The sequence below is a fragment of the Carettochelys insculpta genome, chromosome 6, assembly GCF_033958435.1.
Source record: "Carettochelys insculpta isolate YL-2023 chromosome 6, ASM3395843v1, whole genome shotgun sequence".
NCBI classification, from domain to species: Eukaryota; Metazoa; Chordata; order Testudines; family Carettochelyidae; genus Carettochelys; species Carettochelys insculpta.
Genome location: NC_134142.1, coordinates 7,517,829 through 7,535,878, shown reverse-complemented (window position 1 = coordinate 7,535,878; position 18,050 = coordinate 7,517,829). Strand labels below are relative to the sequence as shown.

The 18,050-nt window shown below is 44.1% G+C and overlaps 1 protein-coding gene across 1 annotated transcript in view; it reads left to right on the top strand.

The window, feature by feature from the left end:
* MAP4K5 (mitogen-activated protein kinase kinase kinase kinase 5) overlaps positions 1-18,050 on the top strand; it is an 87,258-nt gene that overhangs the window by 1,618 nt on the left and 67,590 nt on the right. The window contains exon 2 of the mRNA XM_074996186.1: positions 1,044-1,313. Within this exon, the coding sequence (XP_074852287.1) occupies positions 1,206-1,313 (108 nt within the window). The 5' untranslated portion in view covers positions 1,044-1,205. The remainder of the gene's footprint in view (positions 1-1,043; positions 1,314-18,050) is intronic.

Genomic DNA, 18,050 nt, shown 5'->3' with positions numbered 1-18,050 from the left:
TTAAAGATGGGGGGGTTGACCTGTCCTGTGTGGTGGGGAGGGTGATCCTGGTGTGAGCAATGTCCCTCAGGCCTGGAGATGTACTGTGGGGTGCGAGTGGTGCCTCTGAGCTGAAGAGGTGGTAGAGTGGGGGCCTATTGCTGGTTCTCAGGACTATTCCCTTGCTAAATATAGCCCTGTAACCCTCAGTGGATGGGGAGGGCAGACTCCCCTCCATCCTGTGGAGTCCCTCTTCTCCAGATACCTTTACAGTAGCTCTGTCAGAGGTGATGGACTCTGGAGCTCGCAACAGTACCCTTGAAGAACAAAGATCCTGCCTTTGGAATAGTCCCACATGCTGGGTATCAAACCAGGCCTTCCTGGGGGAGAAAGTGCCTCGATCTCCTGCCTTCTCACTCAGGGGTTCCATCCTGCCCTGCAGATGACGCACTGAGCTCTGTTTTGTCCATATTCAGTTTGTCCAAGAACAAAGTATAAATGGATGCAGCAGGGGCACTTACAATAATAGTGCCCATCTCCTTAGGCATGTTTATGAGAGAGAATTTATTCTTTGAGTGGAAGAAGAACCGAATAGATGTGCCATCACCTCAGCTCCTCTGCTAGAATATGTACCTCTGGGCTTATGGCAGGCAACTCGGAACTATTTTTGAGAGGCTCTTTAAAGTATCAACAGCAGAAAGCTGCCCTGGGCCTTGTGCTGTGGGGAGCATTCAGACAGGGAGCTACCCTGGCCTCTCTCTTCCCTCTGCCATTGGACCACAGATGGGAAGTGTTTGGGAAGGTTCCTGCTTTTTCCTAGTGCCAGCACTGTGTGTGGGGGACATGAGCTGCCCCACTCAGCTGCTGTCATAACAGGCCCGCCTTCAGCGCCTTTCTGTTTTGTCAGCCAACCTGCAACAGAAGCTGAGCTCCTTCCCTCTAATGCAGCATAGAACACTTGTGGGTGGAGGCCTCTCTTTTTTTTGAGCTCTGAGTCCCCTCCCCCAGTCTCCTGGGGGAGACAGCAACACAAACCTAATAAGTCATTCTGTTTTGTGTCTTAGGCAAAAAGGGAGGCAGAAGTCATGTGCTCAAAGAACAGATACCATCATTAGACACCTGGAGCATCTGTTCACCTGGGAGTAGAAATCTCAAGAGTGGTTGAAGGAAGAAGCAGTTGCATCCAATTCTTGTTTGCCCCTTCTCAGGGGCTGTGTTGACTAAAGATGGACCCTTTGACTCGGCCGAGTGGGGATATCTTGAGGCGGAATCCGCAGCAAGACTATGAGCTTATCCAGAGGGTGGGGAGTGGCACGTATGGAGATGTCTACAAGGTAAGAGTGAAATACCTGCACCCTCGTCTCCTTGTTTGTACCCACCACACCCTGTTTTGTGATCCTGTAAACGTTACCGCTAATCAGCTTTCATTTTTAGAAAGCTCTTTTTTATCCCTTTTTTCATTTTGTGGACTGACTTTTGAACACACAGGGATTTCTCCTGCTGAAGTGAGGAGTTGATAACTTTCTAAAAATCATGGCCTATTTGGAGCCCCATTGTCAGTCTGATGTTCCCCCGCAGCCGTTGCGTATGGGCCCGAATTCCATCTCTTGTTTAAATTTAAAGGTTCCTTGGTGGCTGGGACAAAATATCTCTCTGGTCCTAATGCTGCAAAGGGTCTGAATTGGGTATCTTATCTGCTACCTTCAGGATTTGTTGATCCTTTTAATAGGAGAGGACGTAAAGGTTATCTCTTTGCTGAATTACTTCTGAGAACATGTCATTTATAGTGCCCGATTAAAGGTGTGCAAGTTTATCCCTGGGTTAATAGCTTTCAAGAGGCAGAAGCAGATTAAACCAGCTCTTTGGAAACTCCTGTGCAGTTTCAGCTCACTACAGAGTGTGTTAGCATTATATATTGTGCAGATATTCTTGGGGGGCCCTGACCACAGTGGCACAGGAGCCACTGTAAACACAACCACGTCAAATAATAGCTGTGCCTGTTACACATTCATCCCTCGCACAACAGAATTGGACTTCTTGCAAATTGTGCTTATGATTTTTAACTTAGTTGGCAAACAGAGGCTCTGAACTCATGGGAAAGCAGGCTGAAGTGTCTGTTGTTGGAACTCTGTGGAATACACTTAACTCAAAATTGGAACCAGGACAGTACAACATACAGTGGAACATATTTGAAGCCACAGTATGAGGGGACAGCAAAAGTGGCCCACTGCTGGATATAGGTCTTTAACTGAGGTCAAAACTGTGCAGGTTAATTTTGGTAACATTCTAGAGGTGGTTGAGTTAGCTATGGTAAAGCTGTTTTTAGTGCAGTCTTCACTGTACCACACAGCCACTACTCCAAGGATATTTCACAATCATCAATATTAAGAACACGTATTTTCTAGAGGGCTTTATGAGAGACCACTGACTTAATTTGTTAGAGTTTTGCTCTGAGCATCTGAAAAAGTCAGTTTATCCAAAATGAAACCTACCTTAAACTTGAGGCATGTTTATTTGGTTCCTCTGCAAAGGTCCAAAATAAGATAAAATCAAAACCCCTCTGTAATGTAATGACAAAATTGAACCCCCAATATATGAAAGGGACACTATGAAAATTTAATGCGTAGTTTAATATCCGTAATTTAAAAATAGCTTTAGAAACTATTCTTATTTCTGGGCCATTGGTTTTTGCTTTGTTCCTTTATGTATGCTCCCCTATAAACAGGGAGAAGTTAACATTAGGTGCAGAACAGTGAAACTGACTTGACACAAAATAAAATTACTTTTTGGAAAAGCTTTTGTCTTTAATCTTTTGCTGATAGTAATCTTAGAAGTTCCTTATAATCATAGGTCAAAAGGTTTTAGAGAAGTATGATTTTAAAATAAAATGGTGTCCTTTTGCGCTCAGTTTCTTTTCTGTCAGCTCGTTGCACATCTCTGTTTCATCATGTGCTCTTCTATGGATGTTAGTTACCCTTATGATAAGCATCTTATACAACGTTAACCTGTTTTCTTTTTAGAGGGTAGACTAGACTATGCAAAACTTCTAAGTATTGATTCGAAACATAATTATCTCACCTCTTCAGACACTCTCTCTGTTCCATTGCTGTTAATGTGATGTCTTCAACACGGTTCTTTTTAGGCTGTCTGAAGGGGGCAATCTCTCTTATTGTGGGAGATCTGCATTATGAACCTAGAAAAGAAAATGATTTGTGGTTGGACATAAATTTGGGTACTCAGCAGCCTCTAGCACAGTTAATCTTGGGGGGAGGTGTTAGGGGCAGATGATGGAATGTTTATGCAAATATTTTTGTTCACCATTCAATTGCAGCAGTACCTTTTAAGGTATTAGATTGCATCCTCCACCCTACCCAGGATGCTCTTCATAACTATTATTTAGAAACTTAAAATTGAGATCTGTTTTATTGGTGTTTTTTTTTTTAAATCTCTCATCACCACATGGTGCACAATGGTTTATTGTAGGGTTGCTCATGAGTGCTGAGTGGTTGGCACTGATTTGTTTTTTTTGAATCCAGAGTGCATTTCAGGGTAGAGGAGAAATGCCTATAAATAAGTTATTTTCGTATCAGTTTGCAGTGTGACTGTGCAACCCACATGTGGGCATTTCAACCCTGAAAGTACCCTTTTCAGTAAAATATCAATGCACCAATTGCCTAATCTGTATTAGGAATGTATCTGCTTGTTCATTAATGCTTAAATAAAAGATAGCACTGTTTATTGAATGTTAATTCTATCATAAACTTCCCTTGTTACAGTTCTTCATAAAAGATATCCTACATGCTAACTGTGAAAGGAGGTTATACTAATGAGGCTGGGATATTCAGGGGCATTGAACAGTGTGATGGTGTCATATCCTTGGTGTGCCCCCTTCCCTGTTGCTGACAAATCATTTGTGTGCTGTGATCCAGTTAAAGATTCCATAACGCTGTTCAAAAAAATAAGGATTGGGTGTTAGTTCTGCCTTCTTGGCAAAATTACAATTTACCCACCTTACAGTACTTCTGTACTACCTACCATCTAAGGATATCAAATCATTATATAAGCAAGTATTAACCCTCTTAGTATCCCAGGGAATAGATGAGGAATACAAAGGATGTGTTTCATTTCTAGTGAACACAGAAGCTATTGGATATCACACAGCACTGCTACCCCATGTTTTAGAACAAAAGGCTGAAACAAAAATCCAATGGAAACAGCAGCTAGAATTTAGGTACAGAAAGTATAATTCCAGTATGCTGGCTAAATTCTAGCCTGGGTAAACACATGTATTGCTACAGTGCTTTGGAAATCCCTACTAATGAAAATGGAGTAAAAATTATAGTGAAGCAGATGATACACTTTATTCTTTAATTGAAATTGGATAAAATATTAAAATGGATTTAAATGGTGGCCATGGGAAGGGTCAGTGATGTCTTGGGGGTATGCACCCAGCTCTGACATTTGGACATGAAGTTACAGTTGGAGGGGTTCTGCTCATGTTTGCCATGCGTAGTGGAATGTAGTCTAAACATGTATTCCGTTACAAATCTGAGATCTTTAACTTCTGCAATTTTTTTGTTTTGTTTTGTTTTTTGGGGTACTGAAATCTTTGCAAACAGCCTATCCCAGTCATGTAGCAATAACGATGGTGGATAAAACATTGGAATTCAAATGTCTCCCCAGGCACTCCTGAGTTCTGTTGCACTGGTGGCTCTGAAAAAGAGATGTTTCCTTATACAGTAAACCCTTGATTTAACAGACTAATGGTGGGGAGCGAATAGCTGAAGGGACCTTGCCAACATGGCTGGAGGAGCTGCCATCAACACCAGAGCTGCTGCAAGGCAGCTCCAGCTGTGTGCAGTGGGGCACCTCCAGTTGCATGCAGCTCTGGCGGGGAAGGCGGTGACTCCTCCAGGCGGCAGCAATAAGTCCCTTAACTTTTTTTCCTTTTTTCGGGGAGTGGGGGAGATTAGGATTTTATGGACCCCAGCAGACTTCAGGAACAGTGGGCTTCTCTGTTGTTCCCAAAGTCTGCTAAATCGGGGTCCGTAAAATCGCGGGTTTACTGTACAGTACCAGTTGTCCTTACTAATTGCATTGGCATAGTTAAAATACATGTCTCTGCATGCAGATTAGGAGAAACCTGGGTTTGTACCTGGGCAGGATATGATGGTTCTGTGGGGGGGTGAACGAGCACTCTGTCAGGCAAGTCGGCTTTATGCCTTAAAAGCCCCTGTTTTGAGATCTGCTTCTGAGGGTGGTGTTTGTGAAAGGATGCTGGTAATTACACAGGGTTGTCAGTTACCATCCTGTTTTAAAAACCTTCCAAGGTTCCTGGGCCACAAACCCTGCAATTAAAATGAGACCTAAAACAACAGATCAAGAATGGCAGGGTGTATGAGAGTGAGGGAAGCGGTGCTTGACGAAAAGAGTTTAAGATGCCATTGCCTGGCATTGATCTAACTTGCAATCACTTGTGACTACTGAGGCCCCTCTTAGGATTAATTTATACATTACTACTTTTCTGTAGTAGCTTGTCCACTCATTCTCTCCCCTTTCCTTCAGACCTGTGTGTGTTTTTCTGTTGGGTTTTGTCTGAGTCCCAGCTTGCATGCTGTCTGGGGCAGGGATCATCCTGTTGCACAGTGGGTTCTGATTTCAGATGAGGGGTTCGATTTGAAGGAGGAAAGAGTATGTTTGGAGTGGAGGATATGACGCTTAATAGAAAGCGGAGTCCTCAGTGAAGGGAGGAGTCTCAGGCTAAGTCAACACTGGCTCTTTACAGCAATGTGGCTTTCTGACTCCAGGGTGAAAAAACATCCCCTCCCCCACCCCACCTCAAATGTGGCAACAAGACTACAGCTCTGGGAGCTGTGCTCCCATCACTGTTAGCTACTCCCCTTATGGAGGTGGGTTACAGAGTGCTGGGAGAGCTCTCGCCCAGTGCTCATACCATGGCCACGTTTTCAGCTAAAAGCACTGCCACAGCTGCACTTTAGACTCTTGAGAGTGGACAGAGCCTCATTAAGCAATCACGATGCATCTTTTTCATCTGTGAGGTAGGGTACTTCCATCAGAAAGCCTGCAGTAGGTTTGTATTTCTACATTCCAACAACTCAAATACACAGCTGTTAAAGTCAACAGTTGGAGATTCCTGCTTGAGCTGTGTTTACCAAAAATTCAAAGTGCAGCACAGAGCATGTCGTAGATATGGGGCACCCCTCCTTTCCTCTTTGTCTCTTTGATTTATTGGCTACTTGGGGTGCATATTGACTTAAAAACACCTTCGTCTGTTCCCGTTAGTCTGTCTTATGTGCTGCGTTTGTTAAATCTCATGTTTTATATTTTTCCTTGTAAAAAGGTTTTTAAAGATTGTAATCTTTCATTTAATTGTATACCGCAGTGCATAAACATACTTGTATAGAGATGGGTAAAGCATTCCTTGACATCAAGAACAAGTTTGCAAAATGTATACTGTCTTTGTGATCTTTTGCATCCCATGGTGATGATTGTGATCTATGTGACTGAAGTAAAACACTTTCACTTTTTAAAGGCTACAGCTCTGATATCTTGGTGCTCCTTTTTACTTAATTCTTTGCCTTTAGGCTGTCTTTGCAGATAAAGTACAAGGGGTTCCAATATTTTACTTTGTGTGAAACTATTGTGGTCTCAGTTACTTTCCCACTCTGCAGATGTTCAAATCACAATATCGCCATTGTAGTGGCCCCTTCAAAGGAAAAAGGGACTGAATTGACATGGAAGCTTTATCAGTTCTTAGGTATGGTAGCTGAAAGTGAGGGCTGGGGTATACAGTCATGGTGGAGAAATTTTAATTATTCCTTGGACATAGATGACTTCAGCACATGGCCATCTCCATGGGGTCTTGCACAGCGGAGGGAATTTCCAGTCAATGGTGTGTGGTCTTCAGCCTTTCAGCCCTGATCAATCATTCAGACCAGAAAAAAATCACCCACATCATAAAAGCAGACAGCCATACCCAAGTCCCTCAGACTAGTTCTCACTTTTCCTTCTGACATTCCCAAATACATTCCTTAGTGGTATCTGGCTCAAGATAAGGCTGGTCTATGGAAAATCTACACCTTGGCTTGAGAAAAGGCAGTAGATGAGATTTATTTGGACAGAAGCTATAATCATCTGCAGTTTAGGATAGCAAATTGTCATGCACTGAGAGCCTGATATTAGTTCTTGAGAAGCAAAATTCTCTACTTCCCAGATCGGCTTTCAGAGCCTGCGCAGCAGGAAGCAAGATGAATTATCAAAGTTTAGAAACAAAGCTTGGATATAGAGTGGCTGTCATCTTGCAAGAATATCTCTTCTTGAGAGTGTTGAAACATTTGTCCCAGGTATCTCAGAATGACTCAACAGTGCTTTTGCTGAAAGTTGTAAGGCTGCTACGTGGCGCACAGTTCATCTGTATATGCAAGATTACTTTTTTATTTTGGCTTCCAGAGCTGATCACAGTTCGCAAGGGCAGACCTGTCTTATTCATTTTAATACTGTAACTCTCCTTCTTTGATCATTACTGCTGGCTTATCCCCAAGGTCCAGGAGATATATGCTGGCATTTATTGAAGAAAATGGTGCTGCAGGAGGCTTTTCTTAGAGTAGTCTGTCAGCAGAGAGCCCTCATTGATGAAAATACTAGAACAATATACAATTCCGTAGCATGAGTTAAACATGTTAAAAACTTGCTAACTGATAGGTCTCAATGTATTTGTAAATGGGACAGCATCCTCAAACAGCTAGGTTGCCAGCCTGGTGTGCAGGGTTTGGTTCTTGGCCCTATGCTATTTAAATTTTGTTATCAATGACTTGGAAGAAAACATAAAATCATCACTGATAAAGTTGTCAGATGGCACAGAAATTGGGAGAGTAGTAAATATGGAAGAGGACAGGTCACCAGTTCAGAGTGATCTGGTACACTTTTTTAGGAAAGTGATTCAAGCAATCAGTAAGCATTTTAATACAGCTAAATGTAAATGTATACATGTGGGAACAAAGACTCTGTAGGCCATACTTACAAACGGGTGATGGGGGGCTCTATTCTGAGGAAGCCATAATTGAAAAAGGTTTGAAGGTTAGCATGGTTGGGTAGCTGAGCATGAGCTCCAGGAGTTATGCTGTGGCAAAAAGCGCTGAAGAGCTAGTGATTCTGGGATGTGTAAACAGGGGAGTCTTGAGGAACAGTAGAGAAATTTTGTAACCTCTGTATTTGTCGCTGATGGAGCTCCTGCTGCAATCCCATGTCCAGTTCAGATGCTCACAAGTCAGGAAAGATGTTGCTTCAGAGAAGAGCCATGTGAATTGTTAAAGGATTTGAAACCTGCCTTATAGTGATAGACTGAAGGAGCTCAATCTATTTAACCAACAACGAGAAGGTTAAGGCTGATTTGATTAGTCAGTAAGTATCTGTACAGGGAACATATATTTAATAATGGTCTCTTCAATTTAACAGAGAAAGATCTAACACAATCCAACGACTAGAAGTTGAAGCTAGAGAAATTTAGGTTGGAAATAAGGCACGCATTTTTCCGGTCAGGGTATTAAAATAATTTTATCAAGGCTTGGGTGGATTCACCACCATTTTACAAATATTAAGTCAAGACTGAATGTCTTTTCTAAAAGATGAGCTCCAAGAATTGTCTTGGGACATTCTCTGGCCTGCATTATCTGGATCAGTCTAGATGACCATAATCTTCTGACCTTGGAATCTTCCATACCTCTGAATTCTCAGCCTTGTTGCTTCAGCATCCCTCATACAGAATGTGGAAAGGAGCTGATGAGGGGTTTGGGGTCAGAGATTTTTGTGCCTGGGCTGGTACCTCAAGGCCCAAGAGTTTTCTCCAAAGGTTTCATCTTTGGGGCCAATTGTGCATGGAAAGCAAGAGTGGATCTGTACTGACACAACAGAAGATACCTGTACGAGAATTTATATAAGTGGAATTCTTGTGTAAAACATGGAAGGCCAGTTTTGGTTTTAGTTTGTAAAAGGCCACTCAGATCAAAGTTAGCCCAACTTTTTTGCATTGTGAATAAACAAAACTTTCACATAACAAGGCTTTCAGAAACCTTTGTATAATGTATTTATTCTGGGGGTGGGTGTTTTGGAGATGGGGAAGGAGTGAAGAGAAGTTCTCTGTGTTTGCAATGAAAACCTTGCAGGAGATCCAGAAGGCAAAACTGACCAGGCCGTTTTCATTGTGTAGACTACAAAAAATGAGCCAGCTGCACCCATATGGAAAAGTAAGTGGATTCTACAATTTCTTTAGCAAAAAATCTAAGGAGGGTCAATACAAATAGGAAATATTGGGGGTAGATTTGTTTGTTTGTTTGTTTGTTTAAAACATGATTTTATCATGACATTGTTTTGTCTTGTGAATGTGTAACTCCTGAGACATCCTACAAACAAAGATTCTTCTCTTTAAGTTAAGTATGAGGTTCTAGTGGTTAGGTTATTAACTTGGGACTTGCTGTGAGACCAGATCAAGTTGCTTAGGATTCTATCCTCACAGGCAGTAAGTGCATTGCTGCTGCTCCTCCTACTTCAATTGGTTGCTGATGATTTGCAGAAGTTGGTCTTTGTGCCTTAGTTTCCCATCTGGTAAATGGGGGCCACAGTAGTCTCCTGAATCGCAGTTGTGTTAAGAGGACAACCCCATTGAAAGTTGCGAGGTGCGCAACCACCGGGAATGGGGACTAGTGGTACCTTCAAGAGCTTCTTGTTTTTGTTCAGTGAAACTGTTAATGTTTTCTGTTCCCATTAGCGGAAGAAAAAAATCTCTTTGGGGAATGAACAAATCTCATTGCAGCTGAGAAATTAATTGTATGTTTATCTCTCTCATTATCTTAAACATGCACAGTACATTATTTCTCTCCTTGTGTGTCCCAAGCTACATGCTGAAATTTAAAAACTTGCATCCTGTATTCAAGGCGTGTTAAGTAAGGGTGAATCTAAACTTACCGATGGATTAGCCGCAGCGAAGTTGATCTTCTGGAGTTCAGTTTTGCTGTGTGCGTTAAGACTCAGCAAAATCAATCTCTCTGGGCTTGGCTGTCGACCCTGGTACGCCACACTATTGCATAGAGTAAAAGACCTCAGCATGAGCATGAAGAGGCCCAGTCTATAAGGGGTAAGAAAGTCAATTCCGATACATCTGTTCTAGCTACGCTAACGGTGTACTGAAAATCGACATTCTACGCTACAGTAGATCTGTCCTCAGTGTGTTAGCAGTCCCATTATCAGCAGTGGGGCTGTTGTAGATTTCAAAATGAAGTATTTTTGATTGTTCTGAATTTAAATGTCTTTTTACCATTTTTTCGTGACAAAACTGAACGAAGATCACACCTTTACACTCCTGCAAGGTTTGCTTGTGTATTCTCTGTCAAATTGGTAGACACAGAGTCTGTTTATGGTGCCATCATTTTCTAAAGGTTCATGCTGATAACTTTGTACAGGAGGATCTGCCAAGCAATCGCAACACAAATTATAAATGGAATCTCGTTTTGATGATATCGCTGTTTATTTGTAAATGGAAAAAGTCTTGTTTACTTCATCAGGTTGTGCACCAATCTTTGAGTCACGATGTTATTGTTTCTGTCCTTTCTGACCCAGTAATTGAGTCGTAATAGCAAATAAATATTTATTGCTCCTACATTTTTGTAGAAGGCTTTTAAGGGTGCTAGACAGGACTATTTGGGTGGAAAAACAGACTAAGAATGTGTGTGTACACAAAAGAGACAGTTTGTTTGGCTTAACATCATTCACAAGCTGTCTACTCTAGACTGATAGGAGTCACTTTGTGGAGAGGAAGGTAATTTTTATCCTCCCCTTCCCCCCAGATTTTTCACGTGTTGTCCTTTTACACTTTAATTGGCTGCTGGCACATTGCAATGTTATGTATTAGTACTATAGTATAGTGCTCTCGGCCTCAGAGATTGGACATCCTTGCGTGCATCAACATAGCTTGCAGCAGAGAGTCTTGCACCCTGGGGTCAACAGACTTGGGGTTTTGAGGCTAGAACTCTAAAAACAGCTGCGTAGATGGTGCTCTGAAGTCGCGGGCTGGACCTCGGACTCTGAAACCCGCTCCCTGTCCTTTGGCAGCAGTGTACAAGCTGAAATGTCTGTGCTGCTGTTTTTAGTGTGCTAGTGTGAACCAGTCCGTCAGCCTGGGCTGGGAGGCTCCCTGCTACAAGCTGCGCAGACATCACCATTGTGTTAAATACCATGCAAACCTGTATGGAGATGACAGATCCTGCCCCACAGTTTACACTCTAGTGTCATGTTCTTGGATTTGGTACTTGTAGCCTTTTACATTGAATATGGATCTTTTTAAAGTGGTAGAAGTTTAGATCCTCTCTAGCTGAGAGTTTTTGGGGCCTTGTCCAACCCTTCAGAAGACAGAGGTGCCCATGTTAATCTGTGTTCTAACAAAACAAAACAGCAGTCACGGAGCAGTTTGTTAGTCTTTAAAGTGCTACATGACTGCTGCTTTGCTTCCTTCAGAGCCTGCGAGTTCTGAAACACAACTTCTGTCCTGCGCTTGCAGATCTTAATGCTGAGGGCAAAGGCATAGGGGAGCATGTGGGATCACGTGCCACTGTAGATTTCTACCAGCGTTTTTGTGCCGGGCCCTGAGCCTGGCTGCATACCACCAGAGTCTTTACATTGTGCTCTACCAAAGAATATTAGGAGATGAAGTCTTTCAGAAGGGGCTGCTGTTACCTGTTTGTACAACACCTTTCAGTATGGTGCCTCAGTCTGTATGGTGTCTCAGCTAAGGAGAAATGTATTTTTATTTTCCCCCGGATCTTCTTTCTATAAGACTTAATATTCTGGAGAAGAAGTAATAGCCACAGTTGTGAGAGACCAATCTCTTTAGTGTGTAGAAGCTGTGAAGTCTCTATTCAGGGAACGTTTTCTGAAAGCCTCTGTGCCCTTCACTATAAAAGAGCCTGGTACTGCTTTCTATCTTAGAAATCCAACTGGAAAATTACAGTGTGAACAATTGCTTCTGGGTATTTGTCTATGAAATGAAAGTGCCCTAAAGACTAGACGTGGCTGCTAGGTATCTCTTAGTGGCTCGGATTAGTTTCAAGTGTGCCTCACCTATGTATATGCGATTGGATCTGGCTCACCTCATAAGATGAGTGCAGTGTTGTAGGCGTAACCCCTTTTCTCTCCTGCTTGGGTTACTCGGGAGCAAGCAGCACTCAGTTGTGTGTCAGTGTGCCCAATACATTCAGTATTAAAGGAGATCCTGAGTGTCCCAGTGGTGATATTGGATAGTTGGGAATCCCTTTTCCACCCCTAATTTCTAAAGCTCTGTAAAATGGTGGTGCCTCCACTTGGCTGGCCCCTGTACACACTTAATGGTGTACCTTGGGAGCCTCCAGGAAACTTATTTCAGTTATAATCTGGATTTAACTCCCAAACGTTGTCAATAGTATCTAATAGATCACATAAGAATCAACACACACCTTAAGAACTTAAGGAGACAGCGTTACAGACTAAACATGAATGAAATCACTTAACGATATACACAGAAATGAAACATAACTGGCATGTACACTGCCCTCAATTCTGCCACCCCAGGGTGTATACGCTTTAGTTATCAGAGTTCCAGTTCCTTGCTTGCGGTGGCATGCATGTGTTGTTCACTGGCTTGCAGGCAGCTTGGTCAGGGTTCTGTGTGTCAGTGCAGCCAAGACAACCAGCTGAAGAGGGCCTCTGACCTGGAGCTGGCCTCTGCAGCCCGCTTAACACACGCGGATCAGGTTCTTTTCCTGCAGGGTCTCTCGTCAGCATGCTGCAGCTCTCCAGTGCAAGTCCTGGCTGGGAGAAAGCTTCCCCCTTGCCTGGAAGCAGTCTGTTCAATCAGCATTCTCTGTCCCACAACAGGAGACCACCATCTTCTCTATTACAGCCTGGCCAAAAAGCCCCCCTTACTTTTCCCAAAGCCTCATGGGAATTGTAGTCTCTAGAGCGAGATTGCCACACACAGCAGTAGCTACAGGCTCCCACATACAGAGGGACCTACGTAGGGATTTAGCATGGACAGCGTAGCAAGGAGGGGTTGGATCAGAATATCTACTCCGTCTCCTCACAGTTGGAGAGCTCCATGTAGGGACTGCCTTCAGAGGCTGCTTCAGCTGTTGATCGTGAACAGCCTGTGTAGAGGAGCTGCACAGCCACTCTTTAGTCTGTAGAGCTGGGTTCCTTCCTCAGGTGTCTGACCTAGAACTGGCCTCTAGATTTGTCCCGAAGTGAGAAGAGAGGTTGTATATTATATTTAGGGTCTTGGTCAGGTGAGCTAACTCTGGAGGTCAGAAAACAGCTCCGAGCCCCTCCTCAGGGTGTAAGTTACATTTTAACCTTTGGCTGCAAATCCCTTAACAAAGTAGAGCAAAAACTCTTTGGAGAACCTGATTTCTCTCACAAACGTGCTTCCTCATGTGGCACAAAGCTGTGTTTAAAAAAAAAAAAAAAAAAGCACCCATATTTGCAAAGTGCATCAAGTCTGCAAGTTCATTCCATTCTCCCAACTTACCAACTGAATTTTGTGAAGAGGTTCTGGTTACAAGTCGCATTTTCTCAACTCCCACTCGCTGACCTGTGGTTGGACTATTGGCTTCAGTTCACCTGCTAACCAGACAGTCTTGCTGATGTTCAGGCGCCTCCTTGATAGATATTAATAGCCTGTGCTGTGCTCGTGCTTCACAGTGTAGTTATTAGTTCTTCAGCTCCCTGCCCCTCCTAGCTTCACAGAAGAGAATTCTTTAAAACTGACAGATGGCTTTATGTAGATATCAGGAATATCCAGAGCTGCCATAAAGAATGCTTACAAAACGTTTGGAAGCGATATTAAAGCTCATGTGTCAGGGCTTCTGGCAACCTGAAATATTAGAGATCAGTGGAAGACTCAATGCGTGGGGCACATTATCATGTCTGCTATTGCTGGGTTATTGCACTTTCCTCTGAAGAGTCTAGTCTTGGCCACTGTTGGAGAGAGGGGACTGGATCTGATGGGCCTGGAAGCCAGTCCAGCCCAGTGATTCCTGCAGTCCTGTGGCACTTCCCTTGATCTCTGATTCTTTTGGAAACGTTTCCCACCCCCACCACTTCCCATATCTCAGCTGTCCTTCTCTGGAGTCCCAGGTGAGCAAGGAACCATAGGAATGCCTTCATGACAGGATCTCTCTTTTACATAGCCTCCAGGCCAGAGAATAGTACTCTTTCTCCTTGGACTTTGCCCTTAAGGATTTTGCCTAACCAGCAAGTTACTTCACTAAGAAACTTGAAGCTGGGTTTCCAAAACAGTGCTTTTAACTTGCCTGTGCAGTTACAAGGATTGTGCATACAAGTAACCAAATAGATGTTTAACTGGCCACTTGGGCATGATATATGAGCGCGCAGATTAGTCCTGCAGTTTTGCCATGAAACACACAGTTCTGAAAATCAAAAGATGGGCATGAGAGTCAGTGTCACATGACAGAGAGCACTAATGTCCTGTGGATGACGGAAAGCTGTATGAAGAAAGTCCTCTGTCAAAGAGAAAAGTACAGTGTGTGGTCCCACAGAAAACCATGGTGATAGTGCCAGCATGTCATAATAACTTACCACAACTTTGCAGGAGGCCCAGCAGCAATATTCTGCAGGTGGGAGGTATTGCTCTAAATTTAAGATCCCAAGCATTGCCCAATCCTCCCTGCTTAATCCCCTTATCACTGACATTTACGCACCCATCCTCTTTGTAAGAACATATCCAGAGCCACAGACTTGTCTCATTCTTCTTTTTTGCTTAATGCCTTGTAATGTTTTTATAATTTTTGTTTTAACCTGATCGGAGCTGAAGTACTGAATGTACCCTGTTTTGGCACAAGTATATGTACTGCACTTCCTGCATATGTGGAAGGAAGTTGTTTTCCTGGATTTGGAGTGACCCAGATGCCTTTTCAATATGTCAGGTTGACATTGTGGAGATGCGTGATGACAGGCTGTAATGTAGGAATAGATAGCAAGAGATGGGTTGGAATGGAAAGATAAATTTGAGAGTTACTGGCATGGAATAGTAGGTGAAGATATTGAAGGAGTGTGTTTATCCAGAGAAAAGAAAGGGGCTGAGGATGGACCCCTACAGAAGTTGAGAGTGGAGGGCACTTGTCTACAAGAGGAGCACTAGAGGAGTGAAAAGAGGTAAGAGGAGAGCTAGTGAAGGTAGAATAATCAAAACCAAGAGACAAGAGGGTGTTGAGAAGGAGGGTGCTGTGAAGAGCGTCAGAAGCAACAGAACAGAGGCAGACGAGAATGGAATAAAGGGCTTGTTCTTTGGTCAAGAAGCGATTGTTTAAATGCTATGAGAACAGTTCCATTGGAATGGTGACGATTCACCTCGGACAGCTAATCAATTTAGCTTTTAAATTGGTCCGTTCAGGGACTGTCTGTCTCATTTTATTTGTAAAGCACTGTGTACACCCGTCATGCTGTATATGTAAGTGGCTCCGAAACAGTCCACTTATTTCTGTTGAGAGCGCCCCACTTAGAATGTATTTTTCCATGTTTGAGGTTTGATGTCATGGCCAGGGAATGTCAGATGTGGAAAAACACATGCAGCTCCCTGGTCCAGCAATCTTGGGGCTTGAGTGGTCCCGAACCAGAGATTTTGATGAGCTAGGGGAGATTTATGCTCACTTGCTGGCTGTCGGCCCTGCTGCCGGCTCTCCCTTCCTGGCCACTGACCCACTCCCAGTTGCCAGCCTGGCTGCTGCCTGGGAGTCCTCGCCACCGCTGGCTTCCTGGACCAGGCGTCAGCTCCTGTTCCCTGGCTTCAGCTGGCTTCCTGGACCAGGCGTCAGCTCCTGTTCCCCAGCTTCTGCTGGCTTCCTGGCTCCTGCTGCAGTGGTTCAGCTTCAGCCACAGCTCCCCGCTTTCTGGCCTGCCATGGAGGTGCCTGGCCACAGAGGGGCCCAGCCTCTGCCAGCTTCCTGGCCCCATCTGGGGCATCCACCACAGGACTCCCAGTTGCCCCTTGCTCCTGACCTCCAGGGCTTCCTGGTCTGACAATATCTACGGTCCTGCTAGCCCATGAATGCAGCCAGACCAGAGTCCCAGATTTCAGAGGTCCAACCTGTAACATGTCTACGGTTTCCAGTGTCCTTGGACAGTTTTTTAGTGCCAATCTGATGAATGTTTTTGAAGCCATAGTGAAAATCTTGTATTTTGGGTGAGTAATGTGCAAAAAGCCTGTATAGTTCCAGTTTCTTCCTTTCTGTAGCTAGCTTCATATGTAGGGCCTTTCACTCTCTGTGCACAGTCACTTTTCACCTGTGTGTGTCTGATTTTTTTTAATCAAGAGCTTCCCTTATTTTATCTGTCTTCATCATTCATTTAAATTGTGCCAGACCATGCTAAATGTTTCCATGCATCTGGGGATCAATTACCTATGGCTGATCCATTTTGCAAGGTTCTGGCAAAGGTCAGGTTTAAGTGGTATGCATCAAGTTTCTTCATGTTGCCTGAGGTTAAATCACACACCCACTGTTTGTTTTGCCTGAGGGAACCACATTCTCTGGATTTCTGCCTGGATGTAATTGTGTCTTTGTCTTGTACCAAGCGGGGAGAAGTCTCAGTGTCTTTTGAGTCAAGTCCCTGGATCTGGTATCAGCTCCTCATAAGAACGGCATGTTAATTCAGACCAATGGTCCATCTAACTCAATATCCTTCCCTCTGACAACAGCCGGTGCCAGAAACGTCCTAGGAAATGAACAGAACAGGACAACTGAGTGATTTCGGCTTTTGCCATTTGCAGGTTTAGGGACGCCCAAAGCATGGGCTTGCATCCCTCACCATCTTGTTAATAGCCTACCCTCCACGAACTCATTGAACTCTTTGTTTGAACCATGTTATAGTGTTGCCTTCACAATGTCCCCGACGATGAGTTCCACAGGTTGTCCAAGCCTGTAGACAGATGTAGAATCCTAGAAGAGTGGGACTGGAAGGGACCTCGAGAGGCCATCGAGTCCAGCCCCCTGCCCTCAGAAAATCCTGTTTAATTAGTTTACCAGTTAAATGCTGGGCTTTAACCAATTGACTGATTAAATGGAGGAGGAGCTGAGCTGGAGCAGCCTCCCATCACAGACAGGGGCTGCTCCGGCTAGGCTGGAGTGTCCCCTGCTCATGGTGCTGCTATGGGTGGGGAGTGCTCCAGCCTGGCTAGAGCTGCCCCCATTTGCAGTGGCCTGGTCCAGGAGCACTGCAGGGTGGGGTTGCTCCAGTCCGACCAGAGCAGGCCCATCCATGGTGGCTTGCGGCACACTGTGGGTGGGACCACTCCAGCTGAGCAAAGCAGCTCTTGTCCCTGGTGCAACCCAGGTGGTTTGCTCCAGCTCCGCTGAACTCTTGCCTCTCCACCCACTCCTGCCTTCTCCCATGGGCCACTGTAGATGGGGGCTACTCCAGCCTGGCTGGAGAGCCTTTGCTCGCCGGAGCACCCCCCTGACCTCAGTGGCACCACAGGGGTCTACTTCATCCCATACTGGTTAATCATTAATATCCCTAGCCTGTGCATTGTGTGAACAAGGAAGAAGGCAAATGTTAGTTTTCTTAAAAAGGGTAAAATGGACAACCTGGGTAATTGGAGCCCTGTCAGGGTGTCTTCTATCCCTAGCAAAATGACACTGCTGATGTGAGACTCGGCTATAAAAGAATTGAGGGTAATGTAGTTAATTAAGAGAGGGTTACGGAAATATATTTGCAGTATCATAGCACTGAGAGCCAAGTCCAGATTCCATTGTGCTAGGTGCTGTACAGACAAAGAACAAAAAGACAGTGCTTGCCTCAAAGATCTTAGTCTAAGACAAGACACCAAATAAATGCAGATTCATGGGGGAACAAAGAAAACACTGCAACATAAGTGGCAGTCTCTGCGCATCAGCAGCTGAACCATTGTCAAATTTTTTGTTGGCCTCACTGTGAAGGTGCCAACAAAGATCCTGTGGGGGATCTTTGTTCCGAGACATACAACCTGATACATGGCCATACAACCATATATT